Source organism: Sus scrofa, chromosome 15, assembly GCF_000003025.6.
Source record: "Sus scrofa isolate TJ Tabasco breed Duroc chromosome 15, Sscrofa11.1, whole genome shotgun sequence".
Taxonomy (NCBI): Eukaryota; Metazoa; Chordata; class Mammalia; order Artiodactyla; family Suidae; genus Sus; species Sus scrofa.
Genome location: NC_010457.5, coordinates 139,917,956 through 139,940,773, shown reverse-complemented (window position 1 = coordinate 139,940,773; position 22,818 = coordinate 139,917,956). Strand labels below are relative to the sequence as shown.

General features: G+C 60.1%; 1 protein-coding gene across 3 annotated transcripts; it reads right to left on the bottom strand.

Moving 5' to 3' along the window:
• Positions 3,606–22,768, bottom strand: PPP1R7 (protein phosphatase 1 regulatory subunit 7). Of its 3 annotated transcripts, XM_013982499.2 has the most exons (11): positions 22,684–22,763; positions 20,323–20,384; positions 19,794–19,922; positions 16,294–16,349; positions 15,605–15,670; positions 14,959–15,089; positions 14,487–14,649; positions 13,382–13,498; positions 12,348–12,452; positions 9,284–9,370; positions 3,606–4,583 (listed from the first exon to the last, which is right to left on the bottom strand). In XM_013982499.2, the coding sequence occupies exons 4-11, from the start codon at positions 16,324–16,326 to the stop codon at positions 4,407–4,409; spliced, it is 879 nt and encodes a 292-aa protein (XP_013837953.1). In that variant the 5' UTR covers positions 16,327–16,349; positions 19,794–19,922; positions 20,323–20,384; positions 22,684–22,763; the 3' UTR covers positions 3,606–4,406.

Genomic DNA, 22,818 nt, shown 5'->3' with positions numbered 1-22,818 from the left:
CCAGGTGCTCGGGAGAGGGCAGGCTGAGGACCTGCTATACTAGCTACATTTGACTAACTTTTGGGGGGGAGTTCCCAGGCTAGGGGTTGAATCAGAGCTGCAGCTGCCAGCCTTACCACAGCCGCAGCAATGTGGGATCCAAGCCACATCTGTGACCTACACTGCAGCTTGTGGCAACAGCAGATCCTTAGCCCACCGAGCCAGGCCAGGGGTCAAATCTGTGTTCTCATGGATACTAGTTGGGTTCTTAACCCCCTGAGCCACAACGAGAACTCCTGACTATAACTTTTAATATACATTTATATAACATTCAGAAATACATTTAGTGGAAGTAAAAAACCAAAAAGGCTCCAACTGCCTTATTCCTCACCTCACAGGAAGCGGGGAGGGACTACCCAGGGTTGGTTCAGTGGCGCAGGGATGCCAGGGCCAGAGCCCTTGCTCATGGTTGCAGGATGGCTGCGGGAGGTCCAGCCATCAGGTCCACATGCAGGGGCTATCTCAGCTGTACCGGCCCTCTTCCTCAGGAAGCAGGTGTCCTAAGCATGAATCTCAGGCCCCCGGCTGTGAGGGAGTCTGGAGAGGTGGCAGGCCCGTCCAACTGGTCTGGAACAAGTGCACCTCGTCCCTGGGGAGGGGGCACACGGCTGGTCTCAGCTGAACCCCGGGGGTGAGTCGCCGCTGCGGTGACTGACGCTGAGCCTGCTCTACACACGGCCTGCGGGGGCGGGGGTCTGTGCCCTGACTGCTGGCTGCCCTGCCCCACCCTGCCCAGACCTTCTCTCCGAGAATGAGCACCGTCCTCAGGTGACTGCTCAGCCAGTCACCGCCACCTGCCACCATCCTGCCCGCCTGCCTCTTGCCCCCAGGGCACTTCCTTCCCCCCAGCCTCGCCCAGGGGCAGGTGCGACTTGCAGCCCCGTGCCCTGGCCGCCCTCTCCTCAGGGACACTCTCCACGCGCCTCAGCTCTGCTCTCAGCAACTGCAGGTATCATAAGCATGAATCTCAGGCCCCCCTGAGATTATACTAAAATGTCCCAGGATTCTTGAAATTTCTTACCCAGACTTGGAATTAGCTATTTTTTCAAGGAACTCAGGTTCAAAGAGATTTTTTGAAGGAATGGGATTTTTCACGTCCTGGCAGTGTCCTGCCAGGAAGCCTGTTCCCCCCCCCCCCCCCCCCGCAGCCCCGGGCCTCCTCCCCCGTGTCCCCTATCCCCCCTCGGCCCCCGGGGACCCTCCCCGCCCCCATCTTCCTGCGAGTGCCCCAGTGAGCCTGCCCCCCAGCGCGGACCCCCTTCTAACCTCCTAACTGGGAAGCTTGTTGTTCAACCCACACCATTGCGCCGAAGTTCACTGGGACTGAAACACCTGTCGGTTCACGGGGCACTGCAGGGGTGACCCAGAGGGGGTGGCACGGAGACAAAGCGCGCCCCCTCCCGCCTCTCGCTTTGTCTGAGCGGCTGCTGGCTCCAGCCAGTGGGGGGGCCTGTTCAGCACGGACCCCCGCCCCCTCCCCTCCCCGCCCGAGGGAGGCACCCCCCCCCCCCCCCCGCGCCTGAGGGAGTGCGGCTGCGTCCGCGTCCCTTGACCGCGTCCCTTCACAGCGGACAGCAGGGGACGTGCAGCCGAGGTGTGGGGCTGGGTCTGGGGAGGCCCGCCCCGCCCCGGCCGCTCCCTCCCCGGTGGCGACCCCGTCCTGGTTGGCGTCTCTGGTGGCAGCGGGGCCTCTGCCCCCCCGCTTTGCTTTGCAGGGGTTTCCCCCCCACCCACCGCCAACGCCGCCCAGCGCCCAGCTCTGCCCGCGGAGTTTTCTTGTCGGGCGAGGGCAGCGCGGGCCGGCAGGGCGGGGAGCGCCTCCGCACTCCCGGCCACCGACCTACTCCCCCACCTGCTGTCGCTGGTTTACTTTCCCACAGACTCAGCGCTCGGCTTGGCCCGGGACAGTGTTCCCTCTTCTGCAGACTGTGCCTCTTCGCCCAGCCCGCGCGGCCGCTCCTTCCCAGACCCGCGGGCGCCTTGCCAGCCTCGAGCCTGACCCAGGGCCTGTGCGCTGGCCTCCACAGTGCTTCTAAGGCGGGTCTGAAGCTTTTACTTACTTACTTTATTGGCATGATTTTAAGCCTTCTTTGCCCCCACCCCCCTTATCGGGCCACACCCGCAGCACATGGAGGTTCCGGGTTAGGGGTCCAATCAGAGCTACAGCTGCCGGCCTACACCACAGCCACAGCCATCTCAGCCGCCTCTGGGACCTCACAGCCACGCCGGATCCCTAACCCACTGAGCGAGGCCAGGGATCCAACCCGTGTCCTCACGGATGCTAGTCTGGCTCCATACTGCTGAGCCAGGATGGGAACTCCTGGGTTTGTAGCTTTTAGATTCTGGCAGGAAACCACTTTTGACTTATTTTCAAAGTTGACTGAACTTTAAGTTTCAAGGTTCAATGTGCTTTTTCTCCCATATAAATGTTGGAGTTTAAGAAGTTTCTCAAAAAGTCAAATGGCATGAAAATCAGGATTGTGCTGGATTTAGCAAACCTACCCCTTCTGTTTTGTACCATGTTGTGTCTCTGGGGAGGTCTCCTGTCCCTGGTGGGGAAGGACAGGTGCTCAGACTCGGACTCGTCCCCGTGTCTGTCTGCGGCTTCCTCAAACCTCTCTAGTGTCCTCTTTGCTTGAAGCTTTTCTCCGCCCGTTTGCAGGTTGGCTGCTTCATAGCTTTTGGTTCTATGAGGAGTTGCTGTAAACTTGTATGCTCCACAAACTTGACGAGCTACCGCTCCCTTCCTTCTGCACGACCTCTGTTTCTACTTGCCACGCACGGGCTCAACCTCCAGATTTAAAACCAACCCTGCGGGTCGGATCAGTCATTGTTTTAGGGGCAGGTGTGTCAGGATTTGTGTCCCAGCCTCTCTGAGTAGCTCAACAACCAAATTCATACTTTTGTACCAAAATTTTGCTGGCTTTTAGTGCTTTTGCTTCCCAACCCTATCTTTCCCTTTTTTCAGGTCTTTATTTGGATTCATTTTTTTGTCCGGGAGGACTTCTCCACATCATTTTTTCAGCAAGGGCTCAAACCCTGAATCCTTGTGTGTCTGAAAATGTCTTTTTTTTTTTTTTTAAATACTTTTTTTGCCCTCCCCCCAGTGTATGGGGTTCCCAGGTCAGGGGTCAGATCCAAGCCATAGTTGGGACCTACGCTGCAGCTGCGACACCGCTGGATCCTTAACCTGCTGTGAGGGGCTGGGGATCCAACCTGCGTCCTAGCCCTGCAGAGACGCCACCAATCCCGTTGTCCCACAGTGGGACCGCCTACAAATGCCTTTCTTGTTCCCAGACAGCGTTTGGCTGGGGCAAAATTCTAGGGTCCCAGTGAAGAGCTGGTGCTGGGGCCGTCCCGACCCTGCGACCCCGCTTTGCTCCTGCTCCCAGATCTGGTGACGCGGTTTGCGTCGGTGAAGATCTGAGTCGGGAATTGGACGCGCCCGAGCCCTGAGGCCTCCGGGCGGGCTGCCCGGGGCTCTGACAGGCTCCAGGGCAGCGCTGTCCAGCAGGGCCTCCTGGGAGGACGGCGCCGGGCGGGTGGGCGACTGCTGGGGCATGTGCTGCCGAGGACGCGAAGTTTTATTTTCATTGGAACAAGTAGAAGTTAGAACGGACGCAGCTGCATGAGGCGCAGGGGCTCCTGAACCTGGGGCCGGGGCCTCGGGACCGTTCCGCAGAGGGGGACAAACACCCGAGAGCCCAAGCGACGACAAGGCCCCTGGCCCATCTGGGGGGTGGCCGATGTTGGTCGTGCACGGATCCAGCTGCGCACAAGGGGTGACGGGGTGGGGGGTCCCTGCAGGGAGAGCCAGGTGGGCTTGGCCGCCGGCGGCACTGCGGGCGGGGGTGTGTGCGCGCGTGCATGCGGGTGCGGGTGCGGGGTTCGGGTTAGGCACGTCAGCAAGGCCCGGCGTGCAGCCACTGCTCAGGAGGGTGCGCTGGGTCGCGCGCGGCACACAGGCCCCGTCGTCCTTGCCCGCGGTTTGGTTACTTCATACAGAAAACGAACCTGGCACCACGGGCCTGAGACGCCAGTCTCGGCCGACGGGCAAACACCCTGGCGTCCGCCCCGACGCCCGCCGGGGCCTCGCCTCCCCCGGAGACAGGGAAACACAGGGTCGTGCCCTCGCCACGCGGGGCGCCCCGGCCGTGGGCCGCTGGCTCGAGCTCAGTGCAGCCGGAGGCGACAGAGCTGGCGTCCCGGGGCGCGAGCGGAGCGGCGTCACACACGGGCCTTTCACTCGGTGCCTTTTTATTGCCATTGCGTTTGTGACTGTCGATAGTGACGACTCAGGAGCAACGGGAGGATTAAAAACCGCAGCCAGGAGGCTCTTCTGAGGGAGGCCGGGGCCGCGGTGCGGCTCAGAAGCGGACGAAGGTGGCGTCGATCTGCCGCACGGTGGGCAGCGCCAGCAGGATCTTGCGCCGGTACTGGGGGTCCTTCTGCAGGGGGTTCCGCTCCAGGTACACCGTCTCCAGGCTCTTGGCGCCCTTGAGCTCATCCAGGTCACTCCAGCTCTCCAGGAGGTTGTCGTTCATCTGGGGGACACGTGTGCGTCAGGAGAGCCGTCGGAGCACGACAGCCCCGAGCCCCCCCACGTGGTGGGAGGCCCCCACTCAGAAGACGGGTGACTGGCACCCAGCAGCCTTCCAGCCATCCCTGCTGGCATGCCCTGGCCTGGCCGCCTTTGGGCAGCATCCGAGCTACCTGTCCAGCCTGCGCCTGGCACGTCGACAGGCCAAATCCATGTTCTGTGCAGCAGGGCGAAGATGGAGCCACGGCGATCACAGCCCGCCCCACCCCGTGTCCCCCACCAGCCCATCCTCATCACTGCTGCCAAGGCCCGACAGTGCTCCGGTTGCACCCTGGCCAGCACACTGAGGCCACGCCGCCTGATGCCCAGGGCCTGCCCACGAGTGGCCTCTGTGGCCTGCTCCCTGGGCCGCCCGCCCTGTCTACGGGGCGGAAATGCCAGGGCTGACCCCTCACGGCCGGCGCCCGTCCCAGATGCGTGGTGTCAGGACAGGCTCAGAGCAGGTTAGGTCCCCGTCCTGGCCCCGCCAAGGCCCATGGGTGGTGGGGGGACCGGCCTCCGCCAGGGGCCCTCTCACTTTTCAGAGCGCCGGCACGGCGAGGGCACCGAGGACCTCCGGGTCGGAGCACCCGTCACGGTGTCTGCTCCCGCTCGGTCCAAACTGTCCGTCAAGCGGACGCCGCGGCCCTTCTGCTGGGGCTCTGAGAGACCGGCCCCCCGTTCTTCCAGTTTCCAAAGAACGTGGTGGAAGGCCACGAGAACCCCACGTGCAGAGCTGCCTCCATGCAGGCGAGGAGCCAGCACAGGCGCGGGTGGAACGGCTCTGTCCAGGCGCCGGACTGGGACCCACCCTGGCCCCCGCCTGAGGACGTTCTGGATCACAGGGAGGGTGGGGGCCCCACGGAGGTGAGGGGCTGCATGTAGACCGCAGGCGGTGGCAGCTGCGATTTCTGGAGACGAGCAAGCTAGGCAGGGTAAAGGCTCCAGGAGTCCGCCTGGGGTCCCCGGACTGCTGGCTGCAAGCAGCTGGGGAACGACGAGGGCCAGGGGGCCGAGGGCCCAGGACAGAACGAAGCCCCAAGCAGAGCAGACAGGCCTGCAGGGCAGGCTTCCCAGCTGCATGCTGAGAAGGCTTTCCTGAGCCTCGAAAGCCTCAAGCAGTGACTCGACTGCCTGCCACATAAAAAGCCCGACGAAACACACTTTAAGGAGAACAGCAAAAGCCCGACACAATTTAGCATCCCAGTGCTTGGCATCGAACAAAAAATTACTAAATGTGTGAGGGAAGGATGGAAAGGAAGTGTGACCCCGGTGAGGAAAGGGACACCCCATAAAACACACGCCACGCGTTTTCTTAGAGTTGAGACGCACGGCATCTGAGATTCCAGCAGGTGGACAGCGAAGCAGGACATCCTGATTTCGGAGACAGAGAAACAGCAACCGGACCGTGGAAGCACGAGAGACAAAAGCCCCGGCTGGGGGTCGGGGGTGGGGGTGGTAGGAGGCCGGAGCCTCCCTGCTGCCCAGTGACAACACACATACAACTGGATTTGCAGAAGGAAACTGGGGAGGAAGGGCAGAAAAACTGTGTGAAGAAATAATTTCCAAAGAGGGTTTTCTGCATTTGATAAAAACTATCAATTCTCAGATCCAAACCACTCAGTAAGCCTTAGAACCAGCATCGCACTCAAGTTGCAAAAAGCAACAGCGATTAAAAGAACACATTAAAAAGCAGTCCCAGGAAAGAGACACGTTACACATAAGGGAACAAAGCTCTGGTCATAAACCACGCGAACCAGAGCGCAGTGGACAAGGTGCTGTCTCAGGGAAAAACCGCATCAAACGAAAACTGTGTACTCTCCTTCAAAGAGGCAGGCAAAAATACACGTTTTTTTTGGACAAATCAAAGCTGAAAGAATTGGTTTGCAACAGGCTGCACAACAAAAAAAATGTTAAAATGCTTCAGGTGGGAGTTCCCGTCGTGACTCAGCAGAAAACGAACCCGACTCACATCCACGCGGACGCGGGTTCGATCCCTGGCCTCACTCCGTGGGTTAAGGATCTGCTGTTGCCGTGAGCTGTGGTGCAGGTTGCAGATGCGGCTCAGATCCTACGTTGCTGTGGCTCTGGTGTAGGCTGGCGGCTACAGCTCCAACTGGACTCCTAGCCTGGGAACCTCCATGGGCCGCGAGAGCGGCCCTAAAAAGGCCAAAAAAAAAGGCGTGAACGGATGGAGAGAGACAGCTGAGACGGCGGTACCGCGAGATGGGGGGAGCGGCTGTTGGTAACAGAAGGCGGACTCCAGGACGAGGGGGGGACAGTAACGCACCAGGAGGCTCCACAGGACGAAGGGACAGTCCACCCAGAGGCCATGACAGTCCTCAGCGCGCGTGGACCGAACATGAACCTTCCAAACACACTGAACAGGAACTGACGGCCTGAGGAGAGGGACGGACAAATCCGCAGCTCCAGTAACATCAGCAGCACAGACAGAAACTCAAACCCACAGGCTCCGGGGCAGGAAAGCTTCACGGAGCCCGTTTCCCGTCTCTCCCTCGGGCTAGCTCACAGCCCAGGACGGATCCCACACGGCACGCGCGCCGGACAGAGTTTGAAGCTTCCCGCTTGGCAGCTTCCCCTCCTGGAATCCGATCCCTCTGCGGTGAAGCGGGGAACTGATCTCAGATCAGGGGAGCGCCTGGACCCGGGAAGCACTCTGCCAGCTCTGCCCGTGCCGGGTCCAAGAATCAGACTTCCTCTGCCAGCCTCAGGGTCAAGGCTGTCAGCCTCCAGAGACTGCCAGCCCGCCTGCCTCCCGGGGGCCAGGGTGCCGGGCTGTCTGCCCTGCCTCACGTCCCACGCTCTGTCCCCTGGCAGGACACACAGAAGGAATCACGCCTTGCACTGCTTCGGTATCAGCTGGCTTCCCAAACCTGCTCCCTAAATTTTCCACCCTCAGGGCCTCTGTTGCTGAACTCCTTTTTCTGGCTGGCTGGTTTTTCTCTGGGAGTCCCTGGCCTCCTCAGACCCAAACCCCTTCGCTCCGGCCCAGCCAGCTTACCCTAGGCCGCACGCACCTTCCTCCAGGGCTGGGCTGAACACCGCACCCACGGGCTTATGGTGGCCTGCTCGTCTCCCCCAGACTTTCTTGTTTTTTGTCTTTTTAGGACTGCACTGGCGGCACATGGAAGTTCCCAGGCGAGGGCTGAATTGGAGCTGTAGCTGCCAGCCTGTGCTGTAGCTTACAGCAACGCTGGATCCTTAACCCACTGAGCGAGGCCAGGGCTCAAACCCGTGTCCTTACAGAGACAAGGTCAGGTCCTCAGCTCACTAAGCCACACATGGGAACTCCAATCCCCAGCCTTCCGAGTGCTGGTTCTGGCCTCGCTCTGGCATCACTCCTGACAACATCCAAGACCGAGTGCCATTTCTTTTTTTTTTTTTTTTTTTTGTCTTTTGTTTTTTGTTGTTGTTGTTGTTGTTGCTATTTCTTGGGCCGCTCCCGCGGCATATGGAGGTTCCCAGGCTAGGGGTCCAATCGGAGCTGTAGCCACCGGCCTACGCCAGAGCCATAGCAACGTGGGATCCGAGCTGCGTCTGCAACCTACACCACAGCTCACGGCAACGCCAGATCGTTAACCCACTGAGCAAGGGCAGGGACCGAACCCGCAACCTCATGGTTCCTAGTCGGATTCGTTAACCACTGCGCCACGACGGGAACTCCCGAGTGCCATTTCTAAGGGGCAAGGGAGTTCCCTGGTGACTCGGTGGGTTAAGGATTCAGTGTTGTCACTGCTGTGACTTGGGTCGCTGCTGTGGTGCAGGTGTGATCCCTGGTCTGGGAACTTCTTCCACATGCTGAGTGTGCAGCCAAAAAGAACGGGTGGGGGCCCGGGACCTCTTCTCAGCGGCCACCTGTGTTCTAAGGAAACCTGGATGACCTCGAAGATGGGGAAGGGAAGCCACGTGGACGCGAGCAGGCTGAGCAGGATGGCTGGGCAAGGAAGAGCCACGCCTGAGACACGGCACAATTCTCGGTGCAGCCTGAGCACGTCAGGGACAAGGCTCACCAGGCTCACGGTCGTCACAGGGTGGAGGGCGCAGCAGCACCTGCAGGGGCCATGACCCCGGGGCCTGGGGACAGGCAACTAAGGTGCCGCAGAACATCCGCGTGCAGCCCTGACACCGACGCTCGGCTTGGGGGTCACTCCGCAAACCTGTCGGAGCGGCCTTGAGGCTGCCGACGGCCTGTTCCTCTCTGCGGGCTCTGCCACACTGGGCCTGGAACCACACCTACGCCTGAGGCAGACCCGAGGCAAACCCCCACAGGGCTGACTGCGGAGGCCCCGACAGCCCTTCCGTGGTGCAGGGATGGACCTGCACTGCGGGCACGTGCCATCCCAGGGCCCAAGGGCACAGACTGGGGTTTCTCGCCCTTCCACATGCTCGGCAGCCACCCAGAATCTTCTTGCCAGTTGCAATTCAGTCTGCACCTGGGGTGCGACAGGCCAAGGACCCTGCATCTTTAATAAGCTCCCGGGTGCTGCCAGGCCACAGACGGCAGCGGGAGCCAAGTCCCGGGGCCCGTGGGCAATGCCACTCCACGCCCGGCCCCCAGGGCCGAAGTTCCTCCTTCCCGCAAACACCTGACTCAGAAGGACCAGCGTAGCGGAAGCGCCGCCTGCCCGCGAGATCCGCACTTACCCAGAATTCCTGCAGCTCGGTTAGATGGCTGACGTTTTCAATCTTTTTGATCCTGTTCGACGCGATGTCCAACATGGTGAGCTTGTTCTGCACGAGGAGATAAAATTTCGCCTGGGTCACCTCAGTTCAGCGATGACTGCGTGGCCGTGCACAGGGCCTTGGGGACAGAGCTCGGAGCCGCGCGGGGGGGCGGGGGGAGTGCGGTGCGGGGGGCTGCTTCTCAGAACGCGGTGACGTCGCCCCCTGGGCCGGACTGGTTTTGTTGACACCCGAATCCTCACACCCACCTCCCCGAGCCCTTGTCACCAGCATTTGCGCCATCAGACTCACAGGTCCTCGCCCACAAGGATCCCAGGAAAGTGCCCTGTCCTGGGAGGAGCAGATAAACACCTGCCCGAGGCAGAGGGAGGAGGCCTGGGGATGGGCTCTGAAGGGGGCAGGTCGGTATCCACGTGGCTTCTGTGTTATCGCAAGGAAGCACACAATTCCAAGTGGCCCTGACATAGTATTTCTTCCTCCCTCTAGGGCTGGGGAATCTGGGGCTCGGCGAGGGGAGGGAACCGCCCAGGCCCCACACGGGCTCCCGGAAGGGCCCTCCTCCCAGCAGGAGGCCGCCGGAGGAAGGGGCAGGGAGTGGAACGCCTGGAGCTGGCCTGGAGTTTACAGGAAGAGGCGAGGGGCGCTCGGCCCGCTGAGCAGTGTCGGGGGCTTGGCCCTTCCTCTCGGGGACACCACCGTGTCTTTAGCGCATCCTGACCTGCCATTCAAAAACCTCAGCAGATGCCTACTTTCCAACACACACCAGCCGAGCCTGGGGAGTAGTTTAAGTTCACAGAGTTTCAAGATTTAACAGAAAAGGCTGAATAGAACTGTAGAAGCTGAGGGTTTTTAAAGCTCGCGTTGCTTTCTGTAGAGTGAAGCCAATGGGCAAGTTTTTCTAAGACCAAACGGAGCCGCCACACGCAGCACCCCCTCCCCGCCCTGCCGTGCCCACTTCTGACATCGGGCTCCCGTTCTTCCATTTCACGTTCCTGGGATTCTGATTCCAAATTCCCTAGGTTTTAAGAGAAAATAAAAAAAGTCTCAATAAAATAAAAACGACCCCCAGCAGGTGGCCAGCAGCTCTGCTGAACCCCCGAGGGCTGGGTGAGCGCCCCTGGAATCTGGGCTCAGCCATGGCAAGGCACCCTTTCACCCATGGCGCGGGTGGCGGCTCAGATGGCGGGGTGACTACAGTGCACCAGGATGCTCCTACCTGAGGGGTTTGGGGTTTTTCTGAACAAACAGGGGCGTAGGAGAGGGACACGGTGGGTAGTGAAGCGAGGCAGGCCCACTGCCCCTGCTCCACCCGAGCCCAGGAACCGGCAGAGCTAAGGTGGCCTCAGCACAGGGCACAGGGGGCGTGCGGCTGCCAGAACCGGCCCCGAACCCCTGAGCACGTGGGTTCCACTGCATGCTCAGCACTACTTCGTGTTGTGCTGGAAGCTGGGCAGTGTTTTAAAAGCTCGTTCGAAAGCAGGAAAGTAAGCATTACTTAAAAAAAAATAAAAGGAGGGGACAGGGTGGGCAGAGCAAGCAGGGCAGAGACCACGTCCACAGCAGCAACCGTCACTGCCAGACAGTGACCCCGAGCGTGAGGGACGCACCAGAGCAGAGGCGGCCGGGCGGTGGGGGACGGGGCGCTCGTGGGGTCGGGACGGCGGACCTGCCACGGGGAGCAAAGACCCTTCTTTCCTGGTCTCACGGCGCGCAGGTAAGTCCAGCTGAGGGACAAAGCTTGGAAGAGACCTGGCGAGAGTCTGGTCTCCGGTTGGATCAAGAGCCCAGAGGAAAAACTCACATCTGATTCTGACGGCTACTGACAGAACTGCCTTCAAAGCCACGGCTGCTTTTCCTGCCTGTTTTGTGGCAGAGGCCCCAGGCGGGCTGGCGCTGAAGCCGGACTGCGGGTTCAATTCCAAAGCCTTACCCCGTCCTGTTTGCCCGGGATCTGGCCGCTCACTGTCCCTGGCGGGCCCTCCGGGAGGCGGTGGCACTGAAAGGGACGCTGGCCAGCTCCAGCCCCCCGGCCTCTGGACATAGTCCCACCTCAGACGTGGCCTCAACCTCCCGTCCTGCTCCGCCCGAGCGGGCACCCTGTTTACACACCCGATCTGCAAACCCTCCATTTGGCTGAGGGCAGGGAGGTGACCAGACTTACTAGATTTTCCAAAATGTTACAGAGATGCTGGTGAAATGAAATCAGAATGTGGATTTCCCCTTGAAACATTACTAACGGTGACTAGGGCCAGGGGCTGCGGCACCGGGGCCAAAGGGGCCTGGGCTAAGGGGAGAGGTTCTGATGGAGGTGACCAGTCTGACTGCATTTGCTGGCAACTAAACAAAACAGGAACAAAAAAAAAGCAGTAAAACTCACTGAGTAGAAGTTTTCATTTGTCTCACATGCTGCCCTAGGGCAGCTGAGGGGGGCAGGCCCCTGGGAGCTCAGGGCCCGTGCCACCCTCTCTGCCTGGCGCCCGAGGGCTGGTGGAGCGGGAGCTCTGGGCCGAGGGGCGCTGCTGGCCCTCTGAGCTACAGGGGCACCTGGGAGCAGCTAGAGGTTCCTTTTTGTGTGTGTGTGTTTTTGCCATTTCTAGGGCTGCTCCCGCGGCATGTGGAGGTTCCCAGGCTAGGGGTTGAATTGGAGCTGTAGCTGCTGGCCTAAACCACAGCCATAACAACGCGGGATCCGAGCCGCGTCTGCGACCTACACCACAGCTCACGGCAACGCCAGATCCTTACCCCACGGAGCGAGGCCAGGGATCGAACCTGCAACCTCATGGTTCCTAGTCGGACTCGTTAACCACTGCGCCACGACGGGAACTCCTAGAGGTTCCTTTTTATAATCTCCCCAAACGCCTCCAGGGCTGTGGGCGAACCTGCCCCCAAGCAGCCCAGCTCGGCACAGGCTGCCTGGGCCGCAGGGCCCAGCAAGCCAAGCCGGGGGTGGAAGGTCTCCAGGAGCCGCCTGGGGGGCGCAGCCCAGCCCCGCCGCCCGCCCTGCCACCCGGCCGGCGCGGCTTACGTTGCTGTCCAGGCCCTCGATGACCTCGATGCCGTTGTGGCTGAGGTAGAGCTCCCGCAGGTTCACCAGGCTCTGCAGGCCCTCGATCTTGGTCAGCCGGTTGCTCTGCAAGAGGGAGAGCCGACAGGCGTCAGGCAGCGTGGACGTGGGCAACAAAGTGGCTTTTCGGCAAAAGGGCTGCTTTTCCCAGAGACGCCCGACAGGGCGTGCGTTCCGCTGAGGCGGCCGGACAGCACTTGCGTGCGGGCAGAGAGAGCGAGGTTTCGAGTCTGTTGTGCTGGGTTAAACGCCATGCAGAAGGAGTCCAGCCTTTTATGCAAAGAGTGCACTTTTTTTGTCAACTTGGGGAAGGTCTTCCTCCTTTAATTTAGTCATTCAAAAAGTCAAAATCGCAGACTTTCTAAAAATAAATTCCCGTTAGAGCCCACATTAACACACAGTGGCCTCTCCTGAAAGAAGTCTGTGGGGAGTTCTCTTACGGCTCAGCAGGTTAAGGATCCGACCTTGTCACTGCAGTGGTTTGGGTCACTGCTGTGGCGCGGGTTCGATCCCTGGCCTGGGAACTGTGGCCTGCCGTGGGTGCAGCCAAGGCGGGGAGAGTCTTCAGAACCCCAGGCACGTGTGGTGTGTGGGGCCCATGTGGCGGGGCCCTGTCCCCAGAACACCCATCGTACCCGCCTCAAGGTCTGGTGCCACCTGTTTGCACCTCCAGATGCCTGCCCACCCCGAACGCGGGCTGCACAACCTCTGCACAGACGTGGGGGGCTCACTTCCACTGTGGAGCCCAACACTTTCGAAGGCTCTGGAACTGCAGCTCAACCTTCTGAGGGCGCCCTTGGCTAAAAACCGCCTAGGGCCTTTATTAGGAAAAGGTGACGCTTCGAGAAGGGAATTTTAGTTCAGCGGGTGTCATGTGCGACTACAGCTGTGAACTGCTCGCCGACAGCGCGGGTGCTGCTCTCCGAGACGGAGCCGGGGAAGGATGTGGGCCTGGCTGTGCGGCAGGCCCAGCGGGGGGGAAGGGGGGGCCCTACCTGCATGCTGAGCACCGTCAGGTTGGTGAGCGCGTCGAGGTTCTGAAGTTTTGTGATCTTGTTTTTCCCCAAAAACAGACTCTCCAGGTTAGTTAACGTGTCGACATTTTCAATTGCCTGTGAAAGTCAGGACGGGGCACAGTGAGGCACCAGAGAAGGAAGGGCCCTGGGCGAGGGGACAGCGCTCCCTGGACCCCAGCCCTGGGTGTCGGCGAGGCACGCCCCACCCCGGCCGCGGAAGGTGCCCAGGGTCACCTGGCGTGAAGGGACAGCGTGAGGGAGAGAGGCCCGGGGCGGGGGGCGCCCTCCCCCTTGGGCTCCCTCACAGAGCTCAGGTTCCGGGGGACAGTCGGCGGGCCGCCCACGCCCCCCGGTTCTACAACTCTGAGCTGACACGTGTTTCGTTCCTCTACGCGGGGCTCCCTGAAACGGGCTCCCTTCTGCCGGCAGAGGCAGAGGCCCCCTCCCGGTGGAGCTGGCAGACGCAGGGCCGACAGTCCTGTGAGCCCCCAGGACGCCCCCCCAGGCCCATCCCAGCGGCTCCGAATCAGCGGGCAGACCACTCCATCTGCTTCTATGTCCCGGACCGTCTGCCCAGGCCTGGCAGCCCCACTCTGTCCAGTGTCCCCCTCAGAGGGCAGGCAGAGCCCGATCTAGACGCTGGGGCATCAGCTAGGGCTGCCCCGGGGCCTGACCCAGGGCGCACAGGGGTCCGAGTAGGACGGCCACCGTGTGCGAGCAGCCGGCTCCATCCTGCGGCCCTGGCGTGGGGCAGGGTCACGGCCGCCACCCCGGCTGTGCTTGGCACTCGGCTCTCAGAGGCTCAGCAGAAAACCAGGCGCGGCGCACGCAGAAGCAGAGCACGGGCCTTGGGCGGAGCGCGGCTGGGCGCTTTGCTGCGAGCTCTGTCCCGAGGCGGGTGGAGGGCGAGTGAAGTCCACGTGCAGAGGAAAGGCTGGACCCTGCACCGGCCGCTTTCTTATCAACACTGACCTCTGGGCGGCGCTTCTTCTCGTGAAAAACCCAGCCAAGCGCACCCCGCACCCACCCTGCCCAGGCAGGGCCGCCCTCGCGAAGGGACCGGCCGCCAGGGCGCTGCACCTACCCGGATGCGGTTGGATCCCAGCTCCAGCATCTGCAGTTGACGTAGGCTGCTTAGGTTCTCAATTTTATTTATCTTGTTGTTCACCAGGAAGAGTTTCTTCAACCGCGTCAACTTGTCGACCCCTTCGATGCTTCTCAGCAGATTGAAGGAAATATCAAGAATCCTGGGAACAGGCAAAAGGTTTCGCAGTGGGCACAGGCCCCGGACTCAGGTGGTAACCAACAGACTCTCGTGGCGGCCCAGGAAGGCAGGGGGAGCCGGGGGGCCTCCAGGGACCCCGATGCCTGCTGCCCGGGCTCACAGGACAGTGCTGAGGGAAAAACCATGTCATCCCAGCCGGAAGCCTCGACTCAAGCTGAGGCAGTGGAGAGCCGACGCATCCAGGGAGCGGAGGGCCAGGCAGGCCCCCGAGGCTGAGGGGGGCGCAGGGTATGCGGACCACCCCCCGCAGGGCCCTGGGCCCCTGACTCACTCCAGCTCCGTCAGCGCCTCCAGGTTCTCGATCTTCCGGATCTGGTTGTCGTAAAGGTCCAGCTCGCGAAGGCTCTGCAGCGCCTCCAGGTTCTCAATGCATTTAATTAAATTCTGACGAAGACAGAGAGTCTGGCGGGACAGAAAGGGACAGGTGACATAAGCAACAGGGAGGCCCGGAGACCAGGCCAGGGGGCCCGCCTTTCCTTCCCGTTTGGCGGGAAAGGTGCTGCTCTCGGAGAGGACGGGCAGACGCCGCCCGTGCTCGGAGGCAGCCCCACTCGGTGGGGAGGCGCTGCGGTTTCCCAGCAGAGAAGCCTCCGGGCGCCGAGTTTTGAAACACAGATTGAGTGCAAGAGCGTTAAGGACCAGCGCCTGGTGTGTGTGCTCAGCAGCAGGCAGGCCCCGACCTGAGGCACAGCAGGCGGCGGCAGCAGGTCTGAGTCCCCGCCTCCCGGACTGTTCCAGAAACCCTGCCACGCTCAGGACACGGGGTGCCCGCTGGCAGTGCCTGGGGCAGCCTGGCACCTTCACGAGGACGGTTGCTTGCGCAGAACCAGTTCTGTCCTGGTTTCCGCGGGGCCTTCGGGGGCCGTACTTTGGGGCGTCACAGGATCGCCTCCTGGGGAAGGAGGGGCTCCTCTCACCTTCACTTTCCGCAGCACCTCAAAGCCTTCGATCTTCCCAATGCGGTAGTGATTCAAATCCACATCCTGGAACAAAGAAAACCCGAGCTTGGCGGCCAGCAGGATGTGCTTCCTGGAGCAGGAGCCACAGGGGGGCTGGGGCAGGACTCGAGAGCCAGTGCCATACGGGGTCTGCGGTGGCCGGTGACAGGGACACGGGAGGGGCTGCAAGATGCTCTTGGGCTTCGCTATGCGCCACAGTGGCCTCGTGGGAACCGGCCCTCCACGCCAGGGGAGGTGAGCTGCCTCCCTGCCCGGGCTCTGAGGAGACGCCGCCCATCATGTCACCACTGGTGGCGGCTGCGGGCTGGGGAGGCAGGCTGGCTCCCCCCGCCCCGCCCCCGGACAGTCCATGCCCTGTGCTCTTCCGATGCTGGGGATGCAGGACCCCGCCAGGAACAGTGTCGTCATCGGACACCCATGAGTCACAGGTGCTTCAACTGCTCCCCGGCCCTCGAGGGTTAAATGGAAAGGTGAGGTCGACCACTGGAGGTCACACCAGTAAGAACCCAGGGAAGCTGACGCCACCGGGGGAGGCTCAGAGGGCTTCTAGGGACCTCACTTACTAATCTGGCACCTTTGCGAAAGACACCCTGACGGTCAGAGGGCTGTCACCATGCCCGGAGGCTGGGCTGAGCGGGTAGCATTACCTCTGCGTCTCGGTCCAGGTTAATGGTTTCCATATCCACAGGCGGCTCTTGTCCTTCTGAAAAAGTGAAAAGAAAAGAGGCCCATTCAGAGCCCTGGTCTCCAGGAGGCGGTGGGCCCGCGGCGGAGAGCTGAGTCGGGCTGCCCGGAGCACGGAGCCAACTGGAAGGCAGAGGAGGAGCCAGCAGGCTGTAGGCGGAGGGCGTGGATGTGGACGACCTGGCAGAGCTAGCGCCCGGCCAGCACCAGTCACCTTCCAAGGTTCTGTTTCCTGAATTCAGCCACTGGCCAAGGTCTCCAAACTTCCATCTGGGCCGCAGAACTTCCCCAGAAAGGAAATGCAGGCTGAAGCTGTCGGCAGAAAGGGGGCGGGGGCGGCAACGGAGCCTCAGGTGAGCCAGCCAGTGGCCAGGAAGGAAGCCACCCGAGGCCCCCGGTGTGACCCAGAGCCATGCGACGGGCGGCAGCCTGCCTCCCAGTCTTTCCCTTCCAGTGTGTGGCAAAAACTCGGGTCGTTTGGATACAGATCACGTGGGGCGTATCGCATGTTCTGGGATGTGCCTTCACCACTCTGAAAAGAGGCCTGGCGTCGACAAACACCCCTCTCTGCAAAGAGCCAAACGAAATGAAGCACAGCTCGGCAGACACGATCAGAGAGCCCCGCTGATTCATTTCAGCACCTCTCTTGCCTGGGAGGCCGAGGCCCAGGCCCTGGAGAGCGGGCGTCCTGACAGTGGGACTGGGAGAGTGGCGGCTCCCTTGCCCCCACTGGAGCCAACGGGTTAAAGGCTCCCCACCCGCTGGCATCAGGGTCTGCTTGAGGCCACGAATCCTGCCTGGAGGACCTTTCCCCAGGGCTCCTTCCGCTCTGCGGAGTTTCTGTTGAGGACCCGGGCCGCCCGCCTGGTGGAGCTCCTCCTCCTCCGCCGCGGGGGTGTGGCCGCTGTCCCTCCCGTGTTCCTCGGGCCTGTGGTGACGATGCCATGCTGCCTGGCTCCTCTGGCCGCCTCTTCCCCACAGCAAAACGGTGCTTGCTTCTGCTGGGGCGGGCTCCCAGCACCCCAGGCCCTGGGGCCCGGAGGATGGGGGCTCAAGCGCTGGGCTGTGCCCCTTGGCCAGACCAGCCTGACAAAGGCGTCCCTGGCTGAAGGCGCGGCGCAGCCTTCCCACTGTGCCTTTTCCATAACGACCAGTGACAGCTACTCGGAAAATGTGTCCTTTGCTCTAGGTGGGCCACAGCGCTACAGACCATCAACCAACCCCAGAATTAAATAAAAGGAGCTGAGCGAAACCGTGCCCAAATGACACCCCCGACCAAGACAGCACAGCCAGTGGCACCAACTCAGGAAGTCCGGAGGAAAGAGGCACGACGACGACGAGGACGAAGGCTGGGTGTGGCCACTTGGTGTCCAAACCAGGACAGGTGGTCACAAGGCTTAAAGGGTTCTGTCTGCAATACATCCGGCCAGGCAGGCCGTTCAACAGGTCAGCTTAGCCCTTGAAGCAAAGTTACCAGCCGTCCTCCCCACTATCACGTATCCATCTTTGAAAAAAAAAAACTTAGGGAGTTCCTGTCATGGCACAGCGGAAACGAATCCGACTAGGACCCGTGAGGTTGTGGGTTCGATCCCTGGCCTTGCTCAGTGGGGTAAAGATCCGGCGTTGCCGTGAGCTGTGGTGGAGGTCGAAGATGCAGCTCGGATCTGGCGTTGCTGTGGCTGTGGTGTAGGCCGGTGGCTACAGCTCCGATGAGACCCCTAGCCTGGGGACCTCCATATGCCACAAGTGTGGCCCTAAAAAAAAAAAAGGCAAATAAATAAATAAAATAACTCAGGGAAGGTGAAAGGTAAGAGTTGAAACATTTGAAATTGTTTTATTTGAACTTAAGACTGCAATTGTACAGGTAGGAGCAAGTCCTGTTGTTTACAAAATGCACATTCCCAAACCACCTCTAACCAGCTGCCAGGCTGGAGCAAAGACCGCCAGATCTGGACGAGCAGGGTTCAAGCCCAGAGGCTCCGCTTTGCAGCCAGGGGCACCTGGGGGCGCGGCAGTGAGCTTGTGCTTGTGCTCCCGGGCGGGGGCGGGGGCCACAGCACGGCTCCATCCGCTCTTCCGGCCTCCACAGTGCCCGGTGTTCAAACACGAGGGCAGGTGACACTCCCCCGGCTCAGCTTTTCCGTGACTAAGTCAGGCAGCGGTGAGAGCTTTCTCCCATCCTCCCGTGTACTCGTTCCACCCACACCACCTCCAGAACAGCAGCTCTGAAGCTCCGAAGTAAGGTGACTGGGACCTTTGTGATAATCTCCTTTTGCCTTGAAATTAGGTTGCCATAGTTACCAGTCATCTTCCCTGGCACAGAGCAGTGTTATTCTAAAAATTAGTTTTGCATGATTTCTTTTTCGGGCCTGTACCCACGGCATATGGAGGGTCCCAGGCGAGGGCTGAAGTGGAGCTGCAGGTGCCGTCTCAGGCCACGGCCACAGCAACGCCAGACCTGAGCCGTGTCTGCGACCTACACCACAGCTCACGGCAACCCGGATCCTTAAGCCACTGAGTGAGGCCAGGGATCGAACCTGTGTCCTCACGGATGCTGGTTGGGTTCATTCCCACTGAGCCACGAATGACAGGGACTCCCGCATGATTTTTAATGCCTTAAACATCCGTACACCGTAGAAACTTAGAGAATGCAGAAGGTACAAGACCTTCTCAAACCTGCTCAGAGAGAGTCCGCAACGAGTTGATGTGTTTCCTCTGTGAGCAGATGAAACTATATACGATTGGCAGTGTGTTAAAAATAAAGAGACGATTTAACATGCAAACTGTTTGTAAAAAACCTGCTTTTTATCGAATGAAATGTCTTGGAAAACTTTGTTTCTACAGCTTCCTTCACTCTGCAATGTAAACTGATTTTCTCAGTAAGCAAACAAACAAAAAGGCTCAGATCATGGTTGAGTTGAGGGCAAAAAAACCACCTTTACAGGCTGAGAACTTATTTTTCTCATCTCTGACTTCATTTTGTTGTTGCTAACCACTAAAACGACGTAGAAGCTGGTCCTCAGGCCTCTAAGAATGGTGAAGCGGGCCTCAAAATTGACTTCTCTAAGGTCGCATTAGCTTATGCTACTACGGTAGGAAGAGAGAGCATAGTAGTTAGCCAAAATGTTTTATTTTAAATCTTGCTTTCCGAACGTACAGTTAATCAAGCAACGTTCCGGTTCTGGTCCAGATGGTACACTAGTACCAATCTCACTAGCAGTTCTATTTGCCTTCAGTGGAATTAGAAAAAACCTCATCCTGCCTGCAAGTGCCAGGGGCACACGGCTGGTGCAGGGAGCCCCGTGAGGGCACGAGCTCCTAGACCCATGCCGCCTGCCCCGCCCACTGAGGGCCTCCAGCGTCGGCCACATCCACCCCGATGCCACTCCTGGGGACGGATCCTGTGCGACAGAGCGCACACCCTCCCCCGAGTGAGTTGCAGGTTCCTATCTGGGCCTGGTACCTTCGGGCTCCTCGTGCCCCCGCTCCTCTCCATCCTTCAGGCTGTGCTCGCTGAGGTCGGCCACTATCCCGCTGCTCTGCTTCTTCCCTTCTTCGTCGCCCGACTCTTCCGACTCCACCCGCCTGTCAACTGAACCCACACACAGCCATGAGAACTCACACCCGCTTCCAGGGGCTCCTGGAAGAACATGTAAGACTGATACCCAGTTACAAATCACAAAGACGTCGCTCAAAGACGTCTGTTGAGTTCAGCGTGCTCCATGGGTGTCCCGGGCACCCTCTGAGGTGGCCGGTGGAGGGGAGACCTGGGGGCCTGGGGGGGGGCAGAGCAGGGAGGCCACAGGGTGTGGAGGTGAGTGACCACCTCTTCCTGCCCTCAAGGAACTCGTGGAGAATCGCCAGGCATTCTGAAAGCCCTGGCGCTTTGCGACTCAAGGCGCTAATGGCAACACGTGAAGCACCTCCTGTTCCGCTCGCTTCTGGCCTAGATGCCACGTAGAGGGCACTACTGTGACCCTGCTGCCACATACCTTCGTCCACGCTCCACTATCCACTTGGCCAAGAAAACCAGCCCAGTTCACAGGCCCACGTGCTGAAAGAAATCAAGACTAACTCAAATCAGACTGTGGGCAGGGGGAGCTCTATGAAAAAGGAGAAGACAGCCAGAGGTGCAAATGCCCCAGGAAGGTCACTGACGCTGAGTGTCAGGGCACCGTGATACCAGCACAGAGTTTCGGAAGGCTGATAAATAAATATTTTGTGAATGAATAAATCAGGCAACGGCTAGATGAGGCAGACTCCTAAAAAGCCTTTGGCAAGACTGTCAGATAATTTTCCTTTTTCCTAACTTTCTTTGCAGCCTCTTCCAGATGCCTGTTTGGAAGACCTGGAGCACTAACAGATGCCCTGGACTCCTCGCCCACCCTGGACGTCCACTCTCCTCTTCGACAAGAACTTAGCTACAGAGGGTGTGCTCCTTGAGGGAAAGGAAGCTCTGTTTCATCTTTGCCTCTCCTGCCGGGCCTAGCAAATCAGCACCCAGGAAAGGACTGTGGGCACGTCCTAACGAAAGCCAGCCCTCGAACCTCCCAGGCCATCCCTTCTCCCTGCCCTGACAGCTGCCTTGGATCAGCTGCTCATGACCTGGGGCCTGGGCTCCCAACTGGTCTCTCGGTGGCTTGTCTCGCTCTGTTTAATCTATTCTCCATTGCTAGAGAATGCTCTGATTCTAAAATCCAAATCTGATCTTTGACTCCAACAATTTCTGGAGTGCCAGGGCTCTTCCTGCGTTTGCATCTTGCCCGGCAGACATGGCTTTGGCGTCTTTTTTCCTTCTCCTTCTTCAGTCCCCTTGTCTGTAGAAGGAGGTGGTACAGCCCTTGCATTTCGGAGCTGCTATCAGGCACGAAACATGTGCAAGACACACGTGTAGACATTTAATAGGTTAGCTGTTAGCAGGCACAGGGCACTCTGTGGTCAAGGCTAAGGGGCAGCAAGTTCTCCTGGACGATGGTCTGGCGTGGCTGAGCCCAGGGCGGGCGGGGCTTAGCAAATGAAGGGCAGCCAAAGTGAACCTTGGGACTATCCTGAGGGGCAGGGCAAGGGACAGCAGATCAGCACACAAGGAGACTTGGGACGGGCTCAAGGTATGGGCCGTAGGAATGGGAGCGGTAGTGAACATTTGGAGACATTAAGGAGGTGATTAATCGCATGGGTGGGAGCAGGAGAGAGAGAACTGCTAGGGTTGCCATTTGCCATTTACCAAGACAAGGAAACAGGTGAAGAGGAAGCCCAGGGAGGTGGGAGGTGGGAAGAAGGGGGATGAGAAGCGGTGCTTCCTTGCCTCAAAAGATCTAAACGCCTCAAAGTCCATGACCTTTCACGTGTGCCCCCTTCCAGGACGGCTCTGGCCAGCGTCGCTGGCACCCTCCCCCACTCAATATGACTGTGCGCTCCTCCAAACGGGTCACATTCTCTCACACCCTCTTGCCCTCATCCAAGCGGCTTCCCTCACCTGAAAGGATCTATGATCTGTCCCGCAGCCTATCCACAACCTGGCTGACTTGCAGTTAGCCTTCTAGGTTCAGCGAAGAGCGGGCCTTGGTTGTGCAGCCTCCACTCCCAAGCATGCCAAGCCTTCCTGTTTTCCCCTCGGCTCCCCACCCTTCCTTCCCTAGCTAGCACCTCACACACGAGACAGCGGCTGCTCTTGGGAAAGCTGCGGACGCCCGTGTGTAAGCACCCAAAGACACCGCTGACTCTCCGGGTCGGGGTTAAGTGTGTGTAGGTAATTACATGCATACACAATACGCAAATAATTTTTTTCAACAAAGCAAAAAAGTTGAAATGTAGGTTTTTTTTGAACTATGATAGCTTTGGAAACAGAAAGCTGTCGATTCTAAAACTCGACTCTTGGCTCCTTGTCACCCCTTCCCCACAACCCACGGGCTGTCGAGGACCCTCCTCCAGCCCCGCCACGCTGACTCGGGCAGGTCCCAGGGAGCCCCGTGCCCGGTTTCATCGTCAGCTGCCGGGGGACCTGGCTCGCGAGTCAGGCTCAAGAGATCCGGTGGGAGGCTCCCTCGGGCTGGCCGACGCCGGGGCTGCGGGACCACCGCGCCCTCAGTCCCCTCCCACGCGCCCGGCTCGCCCCGCCTCTCGCCCCTGGCTCTGGGTTGGGCACTTCCCCAGCCGCCCGCTACGCCTCTGCCCGGGGTCCCCAGGTCCGGGGCCGCCCCCGCCCTGCCGGCTGGCAGATGTCAGACGGCGCGCGCTGCGGGGCCCAAGCCGCGGCCGGAAGCGCGCCGCCCCGTTTCTCTCGGGCAAGTCCGGTACGGGCCGCCGCCCCCACCCGCTGGGCCCTTCGGTCGCCGCCCCGCGAGGCCACTCACCCTCCATCATCTCCTGCGACTGTTGCTGGCCCGTGCCGCGCTCCGCCGCCATGTTCGCTGCTCTCCCCCTTTCCGGAATCTGTCGCCTCAGGCCCCTCAGCCAATCAGGGCTCCCAGCTCAGAGCTTTCCCAGCC

Bases quoted from the DNA above. Each gene is read 5' to 3' on its own strand.
- PPP1R7 (XM_005654201.3), bottom strand. From the start codon at position 22,735: ATGGCGGCGGAGCGCGGCACGGGCCAGCAACAGTCGCAGGAGATGATG. The intron at 15,671-16,293 runs GTAATGCTACCC...TCTTTGTTCCAG, and splicing joins ACCTGGACCGAGACGCAGAG to GATGTGGATTTGAATCACTA. The intron at 12,453-13,381 runs GTAGGGCCCCCC...TCCCTCTTGCAG, and splicing joins TGACGGTGCTCAGCATGCAG to AGCAACCGGCTGACCAAGAT.